The sequence below is a fragment of the Pongo abelii genome, chromosome 20, assembly GCF_028885655.2.
Source record: "Pongo abelii isolate AG06213 chromosome 20, NHGRI_mPonAbe1-v2.0_pri, whole genome shotgun sequence".
Taxonomy (NCBI): domain Eukaryota; kingdom Metazoa; phylum Chordata; class Mammalia; order Primates; family Hominidae; genus Pongo; species Pongo abelii.
Genome location: NC_072005.2, coordinates 43,777,203 through 43,796,285, shown reverse-complemented (window position 1 = coordinate 43,796,285; position 19,083 = coordinate 43,777,203). Strand labels below are relative to the sequence as shown.

The 19,083-nt window shown below is 52.0% G+C and overlaps 1 protein-coding gene across 8 annotated transcripts in view; it reads right to left on the bottom strand.

The window, feature by feature from the left end:
- SIPA1L3 (signal induced proliferation associated 1 like 3) overlaps positions 1–19,083 on the bottom strand; it is a 299,853-nt gene that overhangs the window by 11,364 nt on the left and 269,406 nt on the right. For 6 of the 8 annotated variants that reach the window (XM_054540313.2, XM_024237020.3, XM_054540314.2 and 3 more), the window contains 3 exons: positions 13,860–14,081; positions 4,535–4,700; positions 3,081–3,324 (listed from right to left, as the gene is read on the bottom strand). In XM_054540313.2, coding sequence (XP_054396288.2) covers positions 3,081–3,324; positions 4,535–4,700; positions 13,860–14,081 — 632 coding nt within the window. The remainder of the gene's footprint in view (positions 1–3,080; positions 3,325–4,534; positions 4,701–13,859; positions 14,082–19,083) is intronic. The other 2 variants (XM_063720074.1, XM_063720075.1) reach the window with 1 other exon arrangement.

Genomic DNA, 19,083 nt, shown 5'->3' with positions numbered 1-19,083 from the left:
GCCGAGGGAGATCATCTCACAGCCTCACCGTGAGCCTGGCGGGGGCGGGGGGTGACAAGATCTCTGCACATGGAGGAGGAAAACTGAGACCCGAGCAAGGTGCTGCCTTGCCTGGGCTCACATGGCTTCCAGCTAGTACTACTCAGTGCTGACTACATATGAGGTGTACGCTACGTGCTTTCCACATATTCACTTGTTTGATTCTTTTAACCCAGGGATGTGGGCACTGTTTTTTACATTTTACAGTCAAAGAAACTGAGGCACAGAGCGGTTATATCTGTGAGTGGAAGAAGTGGGACATAAACTCAGGCCGTTCAGCTCTGTGATGTGTGGTGTGCAGTAAGTGCTCCTCCCTCAGCCTCCACGCTCCACCCTCGACCTCCACGCTCCGCCCTCGACCTCCACGCTCCGCCCTCGACCTCCACGCTCCGCCCTTGACCTCCACGCTCCGCCCTTGGCCTCCACGCTCCGCCCTTGGCCTCCTTGCTCCGCCCTGGGCCTCCACGCTCCGCCCTTGGCCTCCACGCTCCGCCCTGGGCCTCCTTGCTCTTCCCCTGGCCTCCTTGTTCTGTGCCTCCAGCCTGCTGGCGTCTCACTGCTCAGCTGGTGGGAGCCATGGGAGTGGCTGTCATTGCTGAACAGGGCATCAGCAGCACTGTGTGACAGGCTCCTTGGTGTGGAGGGCACTTGGTTAGTGAAGACCAGGCCAGGGATGACCATGTCTCTTCATCTGGGATGGGGCCCGGGAAGGGCTCTGGAGCAGGCACAGGAGAAATGGAGAGGCCCAGGGTCCCTGGCCACACTGAGGCCAGACGGGACTCTCCCCAGCTTAGGGGTGTGGGGGAGTCAGGTGGACAGAGAAGGGTGTGTGTGTGCTGTGTGAGGCAGAAGGCCCTGAGGTGGGGTCACAGCAGTGACGGAGACAACCCCAGGCCCCGTCTTTGGGGGGCCCCCGGTACGGTGGTGGAGACAGACACATTCTCATCTAGTGGCAGCTCAGGATGGTGATGGGGATACAAGGAGGTGAGGGGGGACGGAGGGGATGAGAGAAACCCAGGGGGGCGACGGGGCCCATGCAGGTGCCTGACTCAGCCTGGTAGGGGAAGGGAGGGCTTCCTGGAGGAGGGAGCGTCTGAGCCAAGACTGAAAGAATGAGGTACAGCAAGATGGAGGAATTCAGATCGGCCTGTGGAGTCTGTGCCTGTGTCCTCTGTTACCACCTCTCTGCGTGGCTGCTGTCCCCTTCCTTTGCAGTGACTGAACATCTACTTCGTGACCAGCCCTGCCTTGGGCAGAGAGACAGAGCAGCAAGGAGGAAGGGCTGAGGAAGGAGACATGGAGGGAAGCCTGGGGAGCAGGGAAATTTTCACTAAAGTGGCAGCCCCGTGAGGGCAGGGGTGTGCTCTGCCTTGCTCAGGGCTGCATCCTGGCACCTAGGGCAGAACCCCACCCACAGCAGGCACTGCGGGAACAGGAAGGGAGTGCAGGGAACGGCCCGGAAGCTCTGGAATTGAGATGCGGGCTGGGACCCAGTCCAGGGCTTAGAGGAGCCTTCTAGGAAAAAGCAGGAATGGAGCCAGCCCTGAAGGACAAGAGTGACCCAGAAGAAGACTGACGGAAGAGCATGGCGGGCAGAGAGAACAGTCGTGCAGGATGCCCTGAGCAGGGAGGGTCTGGTGTGCTGAGTGATCAAAAGGAAGGCTCTCTGAGGTGGAGGAGCAGAAGTGGGCACCCAATACCACCAGGGCAAGGAGTGCAGATGCAAATGCCAAGGCAACAGGGAGCTGCAGGGGAATTGTTTTTTTTTTTTTTTTGAGATGGAGTCTGGCTCTGTCACCCAGGCTGGAGTGCAGTGGCTTGATCTCAGCTCACTGCAACCTCTGCCTCCCGGGTTCAAGTGATTCTCGTGCCTCAGCCTCCTGAGGAGCTGGCATTACAGGCATCTGCCACCATGCCCAGCTAATTTTTGTATTTTTAGTAGAGACAGGGTTTCACCACATTGGCCAGGCTGGTCTCGAACTCCTGACCTCAGGTGATCCACCCACCTCGGCCTCCCAAAGGGCTGGGATTACAGGCGTGAGCCACCGTGCCCAGCCCGCCGGGGAATTTTAATAGGGGAGACAGACTGCCCTTCATAAAAGTCCCAGAGTCTCCTCCACCCCACCCTCCACAGCTCACAAAAAGAGGCTCTGTACAGATGGCACAGGCAGGCACAGCCCCTCAGCTGAGACCCTTGGGGTAGAACATGCCTCTGAATTTGAGATGTGCTTGGATTTGAGAGAGTAAGTGTGCAGACGCTGTGTATTATGTAACACACCCAAAAAGGTCAGGGGCACCCCACGCGCAGTGGCACGCCAGCACTCTGCCCCAAGCTCCTCATCGCTGGCACTAAGTAGGGGGACTACGGACCCTAAACAGCCTCACGCCCCTCCAGGCCAGGTTTCGCCACCCAGTGAACATGGTGCAAACTTACGTACTTTCAGTTGTGGGGGGTTTAGGAGGTGGATAAGGGGGTTACAGGGTGCATCTGGGACATGGCCAACCCCAGCTGGCTCATGACTTTTGATGCAGGTGGTGTGCGCAGTACCTGTTTACGTGGAGTGCTCAGTAAATATTTGCTGGGTGATTAAGCAGTGGACAAGTCACACCATGCGCCACCCCCAAGTGTGGCAAACGTTGGGGGGAGTCAGGGAAGCAAATAAAATGCTCATGAAGCAAACTACTTGGAGCTGGAACGGGTGGGAGGGTTGGAGGGTGCTGGGGCAGCAGCTGGGCAGCCCCATTCCCTAGGCCTGTACCCCGAGGGTGGACTTCCTCTCTGGTCTCAGGTGACTCCAATCCTTGGGTGCCCCTGACTCCTAGGTGACCCTCTGATGCTTGGCCAATGATCCCTTGCTCCTTGGGTGACTCAGTGTCCCACCATCAGGCCCTCCGAAGTTCCTGTGAACCCCATTCCTCCCTGAGATGGCCCCGACACTGATGACCTCTAGCCTTTGACCTCCAGGTGAGCCCCTGCTCGGGCGTCCCCACCTCCCAACCTTGGGGTAACTACCGCACCAGTCCCGGGGGCCCAGGCTCACATTTCTTCTCGGGAAAGCCGCTGGTGGTGGCAGGGGTGGCGCCGGGGCCGACGGGCGGGTGGGGGTGCTGGTGCTGGCGGCGTGCAGGCAGCGTGCTGGACGGGAAGGCGCAGGTGCTGGTGAAGAGCACATCACTGGGCAGCCCTGGCTCTAGGCCAGCGGGGCTGGTGAAGCTGGGCTCCCGGCGCCCGCTGCACAGGCTCTCGTCTGACAGCGTCCGCTGCAGGCCCTTCTGTGGTGACTGCTGTGGGACGTGGGTGGGATGTTGGGGGAGGTCATGGACTGGCTCATAGCCAGGGTCCTCAGAGGCATCTTCCCCTCCAGGACACTGGTGGCGAGTCCTTACCTACCCAGCATCCATTTCTGCCCCATTTCTGCCGCATTTATTTCCTTCCTCCCTCCCTCCCTTCCTTCCTTTTTTGAGACAGGGTCTCACTCTATCGCCCAAGCTGGAGTATAATGGAGTGATCTCAGCTTACTACAACCTTGACCTCCTGGGCTTAAGTGATCCTCCTATCTCAGCTTCCCAGGTAGGTAGCTGGGACCACAGGTGCGTGCCACCACACTTGGCTAATTTTTAGATTTTTTTATAGAGATGGGAGTCTCATTATATTGCCCAGGCTGGTCTTGAACTCCTGGGCTTAAGTGATCCTCTCACCTTGGCCACCCAAAGTGCTGGGATTACAGGTGTGAGCCACCACCCCTGGCCTTCTGCCTCCTTTCTGATCAAAGCACTCCAGTTTCCCCCCAGGGACTCCCACTCCCCAACCCCATGCTCCAGCTCCGGGTAAGGGCTGGCAATCAAAGCCTGACGGGTTGGGTGGTGTGAGCCAAGATGGACCCATGAGAGTCAGTGCTGGGACCCCAGTGGGTAGCGCTGGGCTGATGTTCTCTCTTCCCCCAGCTGTGGGCTGGTGGGACCCAACCCTGGAGAGGCTGGGGTCCACCTCGGTCCCCACAAAACAGCTCCTGCCTGGCAGTGAGGACGAGTAGGGCAGGCCTGGCTGGGAGGGGAGGGGAAGCCGATGCTGTGGAGGTTCCCTGGTGCCCACTGTTCTTTCCACCCGTGTCCCTGAGTAACAAGACCCTGAACTTCCCCTGGGAGCCCCTGCTCCACTCTCAGTCCCTGTGGTTTGGGCGGATGCGGCTGTTTCTATCCTGGGCTGGAGGAGGAGGGCACGAGGCCCTCCAGTTGTGTGAGGTTCTCGGTACGGGGTAGATTCCCGTGTGCCTGCCTGGGCTTATCCTATGATTCCATCCCAGACCAATGCGCTGCCCTCACTCCCAGCCATGAGCCCACACCCCCCAACAGGACTGGCAGATGCCAAAGGCTGAGGACACGACGGGAAGGAGCTGACGTGACCGTGGAGAGCACAGCCCTTCTCCCTGACAGCCCAGATCTGGGATCCCCTTGGGAGCTGGGGGTCGGGAGCTGGGGACGGGGCGCTACGTACTCCTGCGTCTCTCTCCTGCTCTGGCCCCAGGTTGTCCATGATGATGAGTTTCTTCAGGTCATCCTCGATGGTGGATTTGTAGTTCTTCCGTGGCGACCGGAGGTCTCGGAGGGATGCCCTCAACCTCGGTTGTCCAAAGACGTTTTTGGTGTTCGTGTCCACCTGCCTGGAATGACAGCGTCAGGGTCAGAGGGGTGTCAGGGAGGCTCAAGCCACTTTTCAAAGCTGTTTGGATTCAAGAGGGCCGGCCGCCACGGGACGCATAGCCACAGCCTTCTCTCCTTCACCCAGAGAATGCGTGGCAGAGAGGGGCCTGGCTCCATTCCCTCCTTCCACAAACGTTTCCCGGGAACCACACAGAGCTGGCTGTGCTGTCCTGTCCCAGGTGCTGGGGACACGGCCGTGAGCACCGAGCTGGCAGCCAGTGGGGGAGGCTCACGCTGAACACGTACACAGAGACAGACCCCCTGTGTGAGGGGAGAGGCTTTTTTTTGTTGTTTGAGATGGAGTCTTGCCCTGTCGCCCAGGCTGGAGTGCAGTGGCATGATCTCGGCTCACCGGAACCTCTGCTTCCTGGGTTCAAGCTATTCTCCTACCTCAGCCTCCGGAGTAGCAGGGATTACAGGCACCCGCCACCACGCCCAGCTAATTTTTGTACTTTTAGTAGAGACAGGGTTTCTCCATGTTGGCCAGGCTGGTCTTGAACTCCTGACCTCAGGTGATCCACCCGCCTCGGCCTCCCAAAGTGCTGGGATTACAGGTGTGAGCCACCATGCCCGACCTGTGTCTTTGCCTATTGTCAGTCTACCCAGCAGAACATGAACCATACCAGAGCAAGGCCTGGGTTTCCCTTGGAACATATATGTAGTCATTTGTGTGTGTGGTTTTTTTTTGTTGTTGTTGAGACAGAGCCTCCTCTGTCGCCCAGGCTGGAATGCAGTGGTGTGATCACAGCTCACTGCAGCCTCAACCTCCTGGGCTCAAGTGACCCTCCTACCCCGGCCTCCCAAGTAGCTAGGACTACAGGCGCATGCCACTACACCCAGCTAATTTTTTTGTAAAGATAGGGTCCCACTATGTTGCCCAGGCTGGTCCCAAACTCCTGGGCTCAAGTGATCCTTCTGCCTCAGCCTCCCAAAGTGCTGGGATTACAGGCATGAGCCACCGTACCCAGCTTATAAATTCATTTGATCCCCACCACAGCCATATATGTTAAGGACTATTGGTATCCTATCTCATGGATGAGGCTGTTCAGGTACAGAGGAGTTTAGCCACTTGTCCCAAGTCACACAGCCTGTGAGTGAAGGAGTCAGGCTTCAAATCAAGGCTGCCAGGCTGCAGTGCCTACCCACGCCACTGCCAAGCTTGACTGTCACGTGTATATCAGAGATGGCAGGAAAAAACACGTATGGTGTGGGGAACAGCCACATTGGATTTAAAAATATGCTTCTGTCTGCAGATAACAATTTCTGGAAGAAATTATGAACCATGATAACCTCTGGGAGGTAGGAATCTTATTAGGAGGTGGAAAAATGGGACTTTTACTTTTCAACTGATATTCTTCTGAAGTGTCTGAATTTACTTAACCATAACCATGGTTATAACAATAAAAATAATAAAAACTAGCTTAATAAAAGCTGATGCCTGGACTTCTTCATTCTGTAATGCAAGAAAGAAAAAGAGTCTTTGAACCTGGGGAAGAAATAAGATGTCTTGGGTTCCCGAGGGTTTTAAAGACTGGATTTCCTTTTTCTCTTTCTCAGCTGCCAGTCTTGGGATTTTAACAAAGGAAGGGTGAGAGCAGGGCCAGGTTTTTTCCCTGTCAGGTCATATTCCTCTCCAAATTGGAATTCCAGGTCTAGGGTAATGCTGGGTCTGTCAATTATCAGGGATGTGTATTCTTTGGGCAAATTAAAAGCTTTAGATTCAAAAGAGAGAAACAGAAAGAGAGACAGAGAGACAGACACAAATCAAAAGGGAACTCCCCCACCCCTTTTGATTTCAACATTTCCCAGAATGCCCTGCACAGGGGAGTGTGACTCAGTGCAGGGCTCATGGTGCCCATCTCCCGGCAGTGAGGAAGCAGGCCTGGTCTTCAGCACACCCCGCAGCCAGTGCACTGCCCACAGGCTCCCCTCGAGAGGGGCGTGCCAAGACCTCCTGGAAGCACGGATAAAATGTGCTTGCTCTCTGCACTAGCAGTCCTACTTCTGGAAACGCGTCCTTCAGAAAGGCTCACATGAGTCCACAGTGCCACGTGTACACGGACACTCCCAGGGTCCTGTCTGTGGAGCAGACAGCAGCCCCTAGCCGGGAAAGGGCCAGGCCCACCACCCAGAATCACGCCCTCCAGAGACGCATGGCAGATCCACATGGCGTGCAGAGGCACTCCCAGATACGATGTCCTGTGAAAAAAGAAGCATGTATAGCGCGAAACCATTTTTAGAAAACTCACACACAGCTCAGCTTGGTATACTGGAGTTTACCAAACTCTCGTTTCTAATACTGGACACGTGAGGGATTCGCTTTCTTTTTCTATTTTTTTGAGACAGGGTCTTGCTCTGTTGCCCAGACTGGAGCCCAATGGCATGACCTTGTCTCACTGCAACCTCCACCTCCCAGGTTCAAGCAATTCCCCTGCCTCAGCTTCCCAAGTAGCTGGTATTACAGGCGCCCGCCACCATGCCTGGCTAATTTTTGTATTTTTAGTAGAGACAGGGGTTCACCACGTTGGCCAGGCTGGTCTTGAACTCCTGACCTCAGGTGGTCCGCCCATCTTGGCCTCCCAAAGTGCTGGGATTACAGGCATGGGCCACCGCGCCCGGCCAAGAATGACATCACTTTCTACACACTGATATGGAACTATTGCAAGAAACTTAGGTCAGGCACGGTGGCTCATGCCTGTAATCCCAGCACTTTGGGAGGTGTAAGTGGGAGGATCACTTGAGCCCAGGAGTGTGGAGTGTGAGACCGGCCTGGGTAACACAGTGAGATCTTACCTCTACAAAAAGTGAAAAACTAGGTGGGTGTGGTGGTGTACTCCTATGGGCCCAGCTACTGAGATAGGAGACTGCTTGAGCTCGGGAGGTTGAGGCTGCAGTGAGCTATGGTGGCGCCACTGCACTCTAGCCTGGGTGACAGTGAGAGCCTGTCTCAAAAAAAAAAAAAAAAAAAAAAAAAAAAGACTTGAAGAGAAAGAGCAAGTGAGGAAGTAGTTCATATGCAGGAGGTGACCACATTAATAAAACGGGTGCAAGGGAAGCCCACACAATCATGTGTGTGCAGTCACATTTGGAACATTTCTGGAAGGATGTAGAAATGAAACAATGGTTGCTTTTGGGGAGGGAGCAGGATGGCTGAGGGCCAGGGAAGGGAGAGAGGCTTACTTTCTGTTTTGTTTTTTTTTTTTTGAGACAGAGTCTCGCTGTCTCCCAGGCTGGAGTGCAGTGGCGCAATCTTGGCTCACTGCAAGCTCCGCCTCCCGGGTTCACGCCATTCTTCTGCCTCAGCCTCCCGAGTCGCTGGGACGACAGGCACCCGCCACCACGCCTGGCTAATTTTTTTTTATTTTTAGTAGAGATGGGGTTTCACCGTGTTAGCCAGGATGGTCTCGATCTCCTGACCTCGTGATCCGCCCGCCTCGGCCTACCAAAGTGCTGGGATTACAGGCATGAGCCACCGCGCCTGGCCGAGAGGCTTGCTTTCTATTGCAAACCCTTTTGTAGTATTTTGGTTTTTACCTTGTGCATGTTTTATCTTTCAAAACCTCAATGAAGAAAACATCCTCCAGGTTCTGACTGACGGCACTGGACATCATCTCTGATTTGCCTAGGTTGTCTAAATTTGAATTTTGGGCCTGGTGTGGTGGTTCACGCCTGTAATCCCAGCACTTTGGAGGCCAAGGCAGGTGGAACACTTGAGGTCAGGAGTTCCAGACCAGACTGGCCAACATGGTAAAACCCCTTCTCTACTAAAAATACAAAAATTAGCCGGGCAGGCTGGCGGGCACCTATAGTCCCAGCTACTCGGGAGGCTGAGGCACGAAAATCACTTGTACCAGGAGGCAGAGGTTGCAGTGAGCTGTGATCATGCCACTGTGCTCCAGCTTGGGCAACAGAGTGAAACCCTGTCACAACAACAACAACAACAACAACAACAACAACAAAACATGTTTAATCTAAAATAATTGAGTTCGAAGTGAAGTGACTCAAAAGTGCTTCTCACAATAACAAAGACACTATCTCCAAAATGCTCACTGAGCTATGACACATACAAGGGGAATGTATGAACAAAAGTAATAATTCTAAGTTAATATTTTATATATGCAAATTTTTTTTTTTTTTTTTTTTTTTTGAGACAGAGTCTCGCTCTGTCGCCCAGGCTAGACTGCAGTGGCGCGATCTCGGCTCACTGCAACTTCCGCTTCCTGGGTACAAGTGATTCTCCTGCCTGAGCCTCCCAATAGCTGAGACTACAGGCACCTGCCATCATACTCGGCTAACTTTTGTATTTTTGTAGAGACGGGGTTTCACTATGTTGGTCAGGCTGGTCTTGAACTCCTGACCTCAGGTGATCCACCCGCCTTGAAAAAAGTTTTTTTTTTTTTTCTTTTGTCTTTTTTTTTGAGAAAGAGTTTCGCTCTTGTTGCCCAGGCTGTAGTGCAGTGGCACAATCTTGTCTCACTGCAACCTCTGCCTCCCAGGTTCTAGCGATTCTCCTGCCTCAGCCTCCCGAGTAGCTGGGATTACAGGTGCCCGCCACCACACCTGGCTAATTTTTGTATTTTTAGTAGAGATGGGGTTTCACCATGTTGGTCAGGCTGGTCTCAAACTCCTGACCTCAGGTGATCCACCCATCCTGGACTCCCAAAGTGCTGGGATTATAGGCGTGAGCTACCATGCCTGGCCGAAAAAAATTTTTTTATGCAGGTGGGACCTCACTATGTTGTTGCCCAGGCTGGCTTCCAACTCCCAGGCTCAAGCGATTCCCCCGCCTCGGCCTTCCAGAGTGCTGGGATTACATATGAGAGCTACTGTATCTGGTTGTGATTTTTTTTTTTTTTTTTGACAGAGTTTAGCTCTTGTTGCCCAGGCTGGAGTGTAATGGCGCGATCTTGGCTCACCACAACCTCTGCCTCCCGGGTTCAAGCAATTCTCCTGCCTCAGCCTCCCGAGTAGCTGTACACGGGATGTGGAACAGATTACAGGCATGCGCCACCACGCCTGGCTAATTTTGTATTTTTGGTAGAGATGGGGTTTCTCCATGTTGGTCAGGCTTGTCTCGAACTCCCCACCTCAGGTGATCCACCTGCCTCAGCCTCCCAAAGTGCTAGGATTACAGGCATGAGCCACCGCGTCTCACTCAGCCTTGGTTGTGATTTTTAAAATGTATCTGCAACTAAATACATATTAAAAGGGGCCGGGTGTGGTGGCTCACAACTGTAATCCCAGCACTTTGGGAGGCCAAGGGCGGAGGGGGGGCAGCTCGCCTGAGGTCAGGAGTTCGAGACCAGCCTGACCAACATGGTGAAACCCCATCTCTATTAAAAATACAAAAATTAAGAACAAAACAAAACAAAACAAAAATTAGCCAGACGTGGTGGCGTGCGCATGTAGTCCTAGCTACTTGGTAGGCTGAGGCAGAAGAAGTGTTCGAACCCAGGAGGTGGAGGTTGCAGTGAGCCGAGATCACGCCACTGCACTCCAACCTGGGCAACAGAGCGACACTCTGCCTCAAAAATAAATAAATAAAATAAATAGATTAATAAATAAATAAATATTAAAAGGAACTATGAAGCGATTTCATTTGTGTCTCCTGCCGATATTTTATATGCTTAGTTTACATATGTTTACACCAACACACATGTATACAAGCCATCTCTGGATTTCATCACTGGGAAAGCTGTTGTTGGATAGGGTTGTTGTCTCTCCAGGTACATCTTCTGAGCACCTACTAAGTGTGTGGTCTGGGTGAGGTTCGGGATGTCTCTGTTCTGGGCCCCGTGGGGGTGACAGAGAGGAAGCAAGTTGCCAAGGGAGTGGCAGTCGCTGTGCCCTGGGACAGGTGCTGGGGATGGGCTGAGCCTGGTGTGGGGGTTCAGACAACTTCTGCAAGAAAGGCGTGTCTGTGTTGATACCCAAGGACTGGTGTTATGGGTTGAACTGGGACCCCACAAAAAGCTATATTGAAGTCCTAAGCCCCAGCATCTCCAAATGTGACCTCATTTGGAGACAGAGTCTTTACAGAGGCAATCAAGTGAAAATGAGGTTATTAGGGTAGACCCCTAATGCCGTTAGATTGGTGTCCTTGCAGAAAGAGGAAATGTGGGCACAGATGCAGGGAGAACGTCATGCGAAGAGGAGGTAGAGATGGGGGTGAGGAATCTACGTGCCGACACCCACCGGCTGCTAGGAGGGAGGCCAGGAGCAGGTTCTCCCTCACCACCCTTGGAGGGAACCACCCTGTCGACGCCTGGAACTTGGACTTCTGGCCTCCGCAACTGTGAGACAATACATTTCTGTAGTTTAAGCCACTAAGTGTGTGGTACTTTGTTGCGGCTGCCCCAGCAAATTAACATGGGTGGGCAGGAGTGGGCCTAGAGTGGGGGTGCGGGTTGGGGGGTGGTTCCAGGCAGAGGAAGCAGTGTGTACGGGTGATTGTTGAGGAGGGTAACAGGGTTCAGCAGGGCCCAACTTGGGCCACACTGAAAAGTGGGGGCCTTATAGTATCTACTTATTGGGGTCGCGTGAGAATCAAACAAGTTCCACATGTCTTATGTTCAGGATGGAGCATGCTCTGTGTGCCAGGCACGTTACAAATGCCTTGTGACTAAGATGGTGGCACCTGTTTCCCATGGGGGACACAGGATGTGGAACAGAGTACAGTGACACAGAATGACAGCCTGGGCTACTGAAGGCCAGGAGGACCTGTCTGAGGGGGTGGCATTAGAGCGAGTCCTCGTGAGCTGCACCCGAGAAGATCTGGAGGGAGCTCATTGGAGGCAGCAGTGAGAGCCAGTGCAAAGGCCCCGGGGTGTGCCTGGACGTGGAGAGTGTGAGGAACAGCAAGAGGCCAGTGTGGCTGGAACAGAGCAAGGAGGGGAGAGTGGATGGGAACGAGGGCAGAGGTGAGGGGCAGATCATCCAGGGTCTGAGCGGCAGTTTGGGCAAAGAACACGGCGCCTGGTATAAAACGTGTGTAGTCAATGTGAGCCTGCATCATTAATCCCGGGAGCATGGGGAGGCTGCTGAGTTTTTAAGCAGTTTTAATCATCAGTCTAGTTTTCAGAATCCCCTCTGGCTCTCAGCGTGAGCTCAGCACACTTGCCTGCTGATATCTCCAGGGACACTGTTTCTGTCTCCTGACACGTCTCTCCCTCCAAGCTCTGTGTCATCCCCTGATTAGAATGTCTCCATCTAGGTCATGAAAGACGACACTACAAAGAACAGGATGGAGGAGGGCAGAGCCCCTCACTCAAGAGACGTGAGCCTTGACCCAGGCTTCCTGGGCTCTGATCCAGGCTGTGTCCCTCACCAGCCGTGTGACTCTGGGCCTCAGCTGCCTCATCTGTAAAAGGGGGAGGACAGGGGCCGGGCGCAGTGGCTCACACCTGTATTCCCAGCACTTTGGGAGGCTCAGGCGGGCAGATCACTTGAGACCAGGAGTTCAAGACCAGCCTGACCAACATGGTGAAACCCCGTCTCTACTAAAAATAAAAATTAGCCGGGCGTGGTGGCGCATGCCTGTAATCCCAGCTACTCGGGAGGCTGAGGCAGGAGAATCGCTTGAACTCGGGAGGTGGAGGTGGCAGTGAGCCGAGATCGCGTCATTGTACTCCAGCCTGGGCAACAAGAGTGAAACTCCATCTCAAAAAAAAAGGGGTGGGGTGGGGTGGGGGGAGGACAGGTCCACCCCCATGGAGCTGTTGTGGGATCCAGTAAATTCATTCGCATCAAACCACTTAGAACTGAACCTCGATGTGGTGAGTGCTCAGGAAATGTTAGCTCCTGTATCCTCCAACTGAAAAACAAAACCCTTTCTCAACTGCACACCCCTCTCCTCTTTCACTTTAAAGCAAAATGCCCCAAATGAACTGCTCACGCAGCTCCTCAATTCTGCCTCACCCTTTTCTCCTGAACCCTCCGGCGACCTCTGGGAGGCTTAACCCTATATAGTCAGTTCTCAGTCTCATCACCCTGGCCTGGGCCCCGCCTCCTCGCCCGAGCTCCGCCTCCCCTGGCCCTGGCCCCGCCTCCGCACCTCCCCGCCCCGCCCCCTTCCCTGGCTTCTCACTTTAGCTCAACATCAAGGGGTTTCAGTCTCGGTCCCACATTTCTCCTCTATCCACACCCTGCCTTAGGGGCTCTTCCGGCCTTGCAGCTCTAGGCTGATAACACCCAAAGTTCTCCCTCCAGCCTGACCTCTCCACTGAATTCGGGATTCCTTACTCAAGGGCCTCCCTCACGCCTCCGGTCTGGATATGTCCTGCGAATCTCGCACCGAAGCATCCAGGATTGAGCTACTGTGCCTTCCCCAAGCCTGCTCCCCACTCTAGGCAAGTCTGTCCTCCGGGCTTCAAGACGATGCACCATCCTCAACCCCTCTCTTTCTCTCACACCACATCCACCCTGCCAGCAAGCTCGGTCTGCTCCATTTCAGATAATCTATCCGGAACCGCCCCCTTCTCACCCTCTCCGCCCCCACCCTGCTCCCGCCCCTTCCTCTCCGCCTGGACCACGACAGCAGCTCCTCCCTGCTCCTCGCAGGCTGTTCCCCACACGCAGCCACAGCGACCCTGGAATGCCCAATTTAGATCCTGCCCCCCTACCGCTCCATGCCCTCCTGTGGCTCCATCTCACTCAGGGCAGATGCCAAGTCCCTTCCACGTAGCCCTCAAGACCCTCTATGGTCTGCTCCCATCCCTCCCTGATCTCATGTTCCCACACCCTCCCCTGGCCCAAACTGTTCCAGCCACCCCGGCCTGCCCACAGGCAACTGTGTCACTCACTGCCTCAGGACCTCTGCAGCTGCTACGCCTTCTCCCTGGAATGTTCCACACCCGGATACGGCACAGGGATAACCACCATCGACCTATTGCGTGCTTCTCTTATTCATTCTACTTATTGTTGGTCACCCCAATTGGAATGCCAGCTCCCCAAGAGAGGTTCTCGCCTGTCCTGTTTGCAGCTGCAGCCCCAGTGTGTACACTTGTACACTAGCCCACAGTCGTCTGTGCAATGACAGCATGTGGCATCACCCTCTTTCCGCCCCAGAGACGCCCTGGAGTGGATCTGGCGGGCGCCTCGCTGGACATCCAGGCACTTACTTCTTTGGGTCACTGAAGGGGAGTGGCCGTGGTGGGGGCTCCTCCGTTCTCTTCCACCCTGTTGGGTGCTTATTGCGTACAGGCTGCTTGGAGAAGAAGGACTTGGGGACGGAGGCGGAGAGCTGGAACGGGCTGGGCTGGGCCAGCTGGGAGGGCCGAGGAGTCTCTGCACTGGCAGTTTTGTAAACCTGAGCGGGGTAGCCAACCCTCGAGCCCATGTCACTGCAAAGCAAAAATGAAAGAGATAAAAAAAACCAAATCCATTCCACATTTGGCAAGACAGAGCTATTGAAGTTTACTCTTGGGAATCAAAAAAGTTCATTTGCACAAGAGAGACACAAATATATTACCACTGTGGAAAATTCCAACAATATAGACGCCTATCTGTAGAAAAGGGAAGACTGCCTGCACAGCGCCTAATCCCACCTGAGGATGGCCTTCTAGCACATTTGGTTCCTCTATGGGAATCTGAAAAATTCACTCCTGTCTCCTTGGTACAACCTATGCAGCTAAAGGTGGCGATCCTACCTCCTGCCCATCTCGAGAGGGAACTATGGCTTACAGTTTGCTCTATTTCCTTCCTAACCTTTCTCTTTTTTTTTTGAGACAGGGTCTCACTCTGTCACCCAGGCTGGAATGCAGTGGCGCGATCTCAGCTCACTGCAGGCTCGACCTCCCAGCCTCAAGTGATCATCCCACCTCAGCCTCCGAGTAGCTGGGACTATAGGCATGCACCACTATGCCTAGCTAATTTTTGTAGAGATGGGGTTTCACTATGTTCCCAGGCTGGTCTTGAGCTCCTGGACTCAAGCAATCCGCCTGCCTTGGCCTCCCAAAGTGTTGAGATTACAGGCATGAGCCACTGGGCCTGGCCCTTAACCTTTTTCTTTTTTTTTTTTTTGAGACAGAGTCTCACTCTGTTGCCCAGGCTGGAGTGCAGTGGCGCAATTTCAGCTCACTCCATCCTCAGTCTCTCGGGTTCAAGCGATTCTCCTGCCTCAACCTCCCCAGTAGCTGGGATTACAGATGTGTGCCACCACGCCCAGCTAAATTTCTTGTATTTTTAGTAGAGACAGCGTTTCACCATGTTGGCCAGGCTGGTCTCAAACTCCTAACCTCAGATGATCCGCCTGCCTTAGCCTCCCAAAGTGTTGGGATTACAGGTGTGAGCCACCACACCCGGTCAACCTTTTTCTATGCAAAAATATACGCATGTGTATATAAAAGGGGGCATTTTGGGGGGGATGGGTGGGAGGATTATTGGTTTTTTGTTTATTTAAAGAGACAAGGTCTCACTATGTTGCCCACGCTGGCCTCGAACTCCTGGGCTCAGGCGATCCTCCCACCTCAGCTTCCTAAGTATCTGGGAACATGGCGTGTGCCACCACACCCAGCTAGGATTATATATATAAGTTAATAAATCCCTTTTGAGGGTCAATTTAGCAGTATCACTGGATGGTACTTTTGACTACAGTCAAATGAGAAGACTGGCAAATCTCCCCAGAGATGACAACATTGACCACAAACAACCATTTCAGTACTCCAAAAATTGGCCAAACACATACAACAATTTGAGAAGCATTTATGCTTAAGAAACTGAGCTTTAGGGAAGAATAGAGGAAATTCGTCACATTTTGTCCTCCCCCGACCTCTTCCCAGCTCAGTGAGTGAAGAAGTTCTTCCAGAGCAGAACCTTTGGGACAGTATCAAGGGTACCAACACATGTGCATCAGGAACTTTGGAAGGAGAGGAGAGAAGGGGCAGAAAAAATATTTGAAGAGATAACGGTTGGAAACTTCTTAAATCTGATGAAAACCTTACACATCTAAGAAGCTCAACAAACACCAAGTAGGAAAAATACAAAGAGATTCACACCTAGAAAAAGAGTTGAAAGTTAAATGCTGGCTGGGCGCGGTGGCTCATGCCTGTAATTCCAGCACTTTGGGAGGCCGAGGCGGGCGGATAACCTGAGGTCAGAAGTTCGAGACCAGCCTGACCAACATGGAGAAACCCTGTCTCTACTAAAATACAAAAAAATTAGCCGGGCGTGGTGGCGCATCCATATAATCCCAGCTACTTGGGAGGCTGAGGCAGGAGAATCGCTTGAACCCGGGAGGCGGAGGTCGCGGTGAGCTGAGATCACACCATTATGCCATTGCACTCCAACCTGGGCAAAAAGAGTGAAAAAAAAAAAAAAAGAAAGTTAAATGCTAAGATAAACATCTTGAAAGCATCAAGAAAAAGATGATGCATCGCATATAGAGGAGCATCACTACAATTAGCAGGCCTATAATCCCAGCACTTTGGGAGGCCAAGACGGGAAGATCACTCAAGCCCAGGAGTTGGAAACCAGCCTGGGAAACACAGTGAGACCCCATTTCTATAAAAAAGAAAAAAAAATACAATTAATTGCTGACTTTTCATTTAAAAGAATGAAATAAAAAGTAACTTTTAAAGTGCTGAAAGAAAACAACTGTTAACCAGGAATTCTATATCTAGCAAAACCATCCTTGAAAAATGAAGGCAACAGAAAGATGTTCCTATATAAACAGAGATGGAGAGAATTTGTTGCTAGCACATCTGCCTGATACAAAATAATTTTAAAACTCCTTGGGTTAATCCCAGCACTTTGGGAAGCCAAGGCAGGTGGATTGCCTGTCAGGAGATCAAGACCAGGCTGGCCAACATGGTGAAACCCCATCTTTCCTAAAAATACAAAAATTAACCGAGTGGTGGCAGGCACCTGTAATCTCAGCTACTCAGGAGGCTGAGGCAGGAGAATTACTTAAACCCAGGAGGCAGAGGTTGCAGTGAGCTGAGACTGCACCACTGCACTCTAGCCTGGGTGACAGAGCAAGACTCCGTCTAAAAAAAGAAAAAAAAAGTCGTCCTCAGGCTGAAATAAATGACTCTAGACAATGACCTGAGTCAGTAGACAGAAATGAATAGCCCAAGATGGCAAACTGTGGTTTAAAATAAGATTCTATAAAAGTATACCCTTTCTTATTTCTTCTCTTAACTTCCTTAAAGACATAAGACTGTATAAGGCAATAATTATAATACTATACTGCTGGGTTAAAACATATATAGATGTTTAGGATAAACAGAGCACAAAAAAGGGAGAAGGAAATAGGACAATATTGGAGAAAAGTTTTATATTTTATTGGAATTTAGTATTAACCTGAATTGCACTGATAGATGCACATTATAATAACTAAAAAGATAGTTACACAAGAGTAGAATCCAAATGTTACACCAAATTATATATTTTTTTATTTTTAACTTTTGAGACAGAGTCTTACTCTGTCACTTAGGCTGGAGGGCAGTGGTGCAACCTTGGCCCACTGCAACCTCCGCCTTCCTGGCTCAAGTGATTCTCCTGCCTCAGCCTCCTGAGTAGCTGGGATTACGGGTGCACGCCACCACGCCCAGCTAATTTTTGTATTTTTAGTAGAGATGGGGTTTTGCCATGCTGGCCAGGCTGGTCTCGAACTCCTGACTTCAGGTGATCTGCCCGCCTGGGCCTCCCAAAGTGCTGGGATTTTACACGTGTAAGCCAACACATCTGGCCTGAAATTGTATTTATTTACTACAGTATAAGGCAGTAAGGAAGAACGGAGGAGCAAGAAAGATAGCAGACATACAGAAACAATAGCAAAATGGCTAATGCAAATCCAACCATTAGCAGTAATAATTACATTTAACGTGGATGGTCTGAACACTCCCATCAAAAGGCAAGGATTGTCCGACTGGATTGAAACAGCAACTATGTAATGCATTCCACAATTTAGCAACATCTATCAATGGAGCAGAGTATGCATTGGTGAGGAGATGTTCAGGGAACTATTGAAGCATGTAACACCAAGAATGGTCAGGAATGCTTTCCCCAGGAGACAGGTCAGGAATGCTTTCCCCAGGAGACAAGAGCATCAGAACTGAGAACTGAAGGATGACTGGCCTCAGCTTAACATTTGGCCTGGCTGGGTGCAGTGGCTCATGCTTGTAATCCCAGCACTTTGGGAGGCCAAGACGGGTGGATCACGAGGTCAGGAGATCGAGAGCATCCTGGCTAACACAGTGAAACCCTGTCTCTACTAAAAAATACAAAAAAATTAGCTGGGCATGGTGGCGGGCGCCTGTAGTCCCAGCTACTCGGGAGGCTGAGGCAGGAGAATGGCATGAATCCGGGAGGCAGAGGTTGCAGTGAGCCGAGATCACGCCACTGCACTCCAGCCTGGGCAACAGACTGAGACTCCGTCTCAAAAACAAAAACAAGACATTTGGCCTCCCAGAAATCCATGCAATAGAAAAGCCTGCACAAGGCTGGGCATGGTGGCTCATGTTGTAATCCCAGCACTCTGGGAGGCTTAGGTGGGAGAACTGCTAGAGCCCAGGAGTTGCTGTAGAGACCCTATCTAGGGACGGGGTCTTGCTATGTTGCCCAGGCTGGTCTTGAACTCCGGGGCTCAAATGATCCTCCCACCCCAGCCTCCCAAAGTGCTAGGATTACAGTTGTGAGGCACCATGCCCAGCCCTAGAGACCCCGTCTCCACAAAAAAATAAAAATAGCTGGGAATAGCAGCACATGCCCATAGTCTCAGCTACAAAACACACACACACACACACACACACACACACACACAAACAAACAAAAAACCAAAAGCCTGCACAAGCACACACAGGCAGGTATGAGGATGGTCTCTGTAGTACTGTTTATAATCAGGAAAAGTTGGAAATGGCCAGGCTGGAGTGCAGTGGTGTGATCTCGGCTCACTGCAACCTCTGCGCCTCCGGGGTTCAAGCGATTCTCGTGCCTCAGCCTCCTGAGTAGCTGGGATTATAGGCATTCACCACCATGCCTGGATAATTTTTGTATTTTTAATAGAGACAGGGTTTCACCATGTTGGCTAGGCTGGTCTTGAACTTCTGGCCTCAAGTGATCCACCTGCCTCGACCTCCCAAGGTGCTGGGATCACACGCATGAGCCACTGTGCCCTGCTGCAAGCATATCCTTATGATCAAAAACTATGCAGCCAGTGCAAAGAAGGTCAATCTCTGTTCATGTATGAGGACAGATGGTCTGAGCTATAGTAAATGGAAACGATGCATGGTATAAAACATGATTCTGTGTATTTAAGGGAAAAAATATATAGATATATACACACATGTATAGAGAAAAAAAGAAATAAAGTAGAATTTTACACTTTTTTTTTTGTCTTTTTCC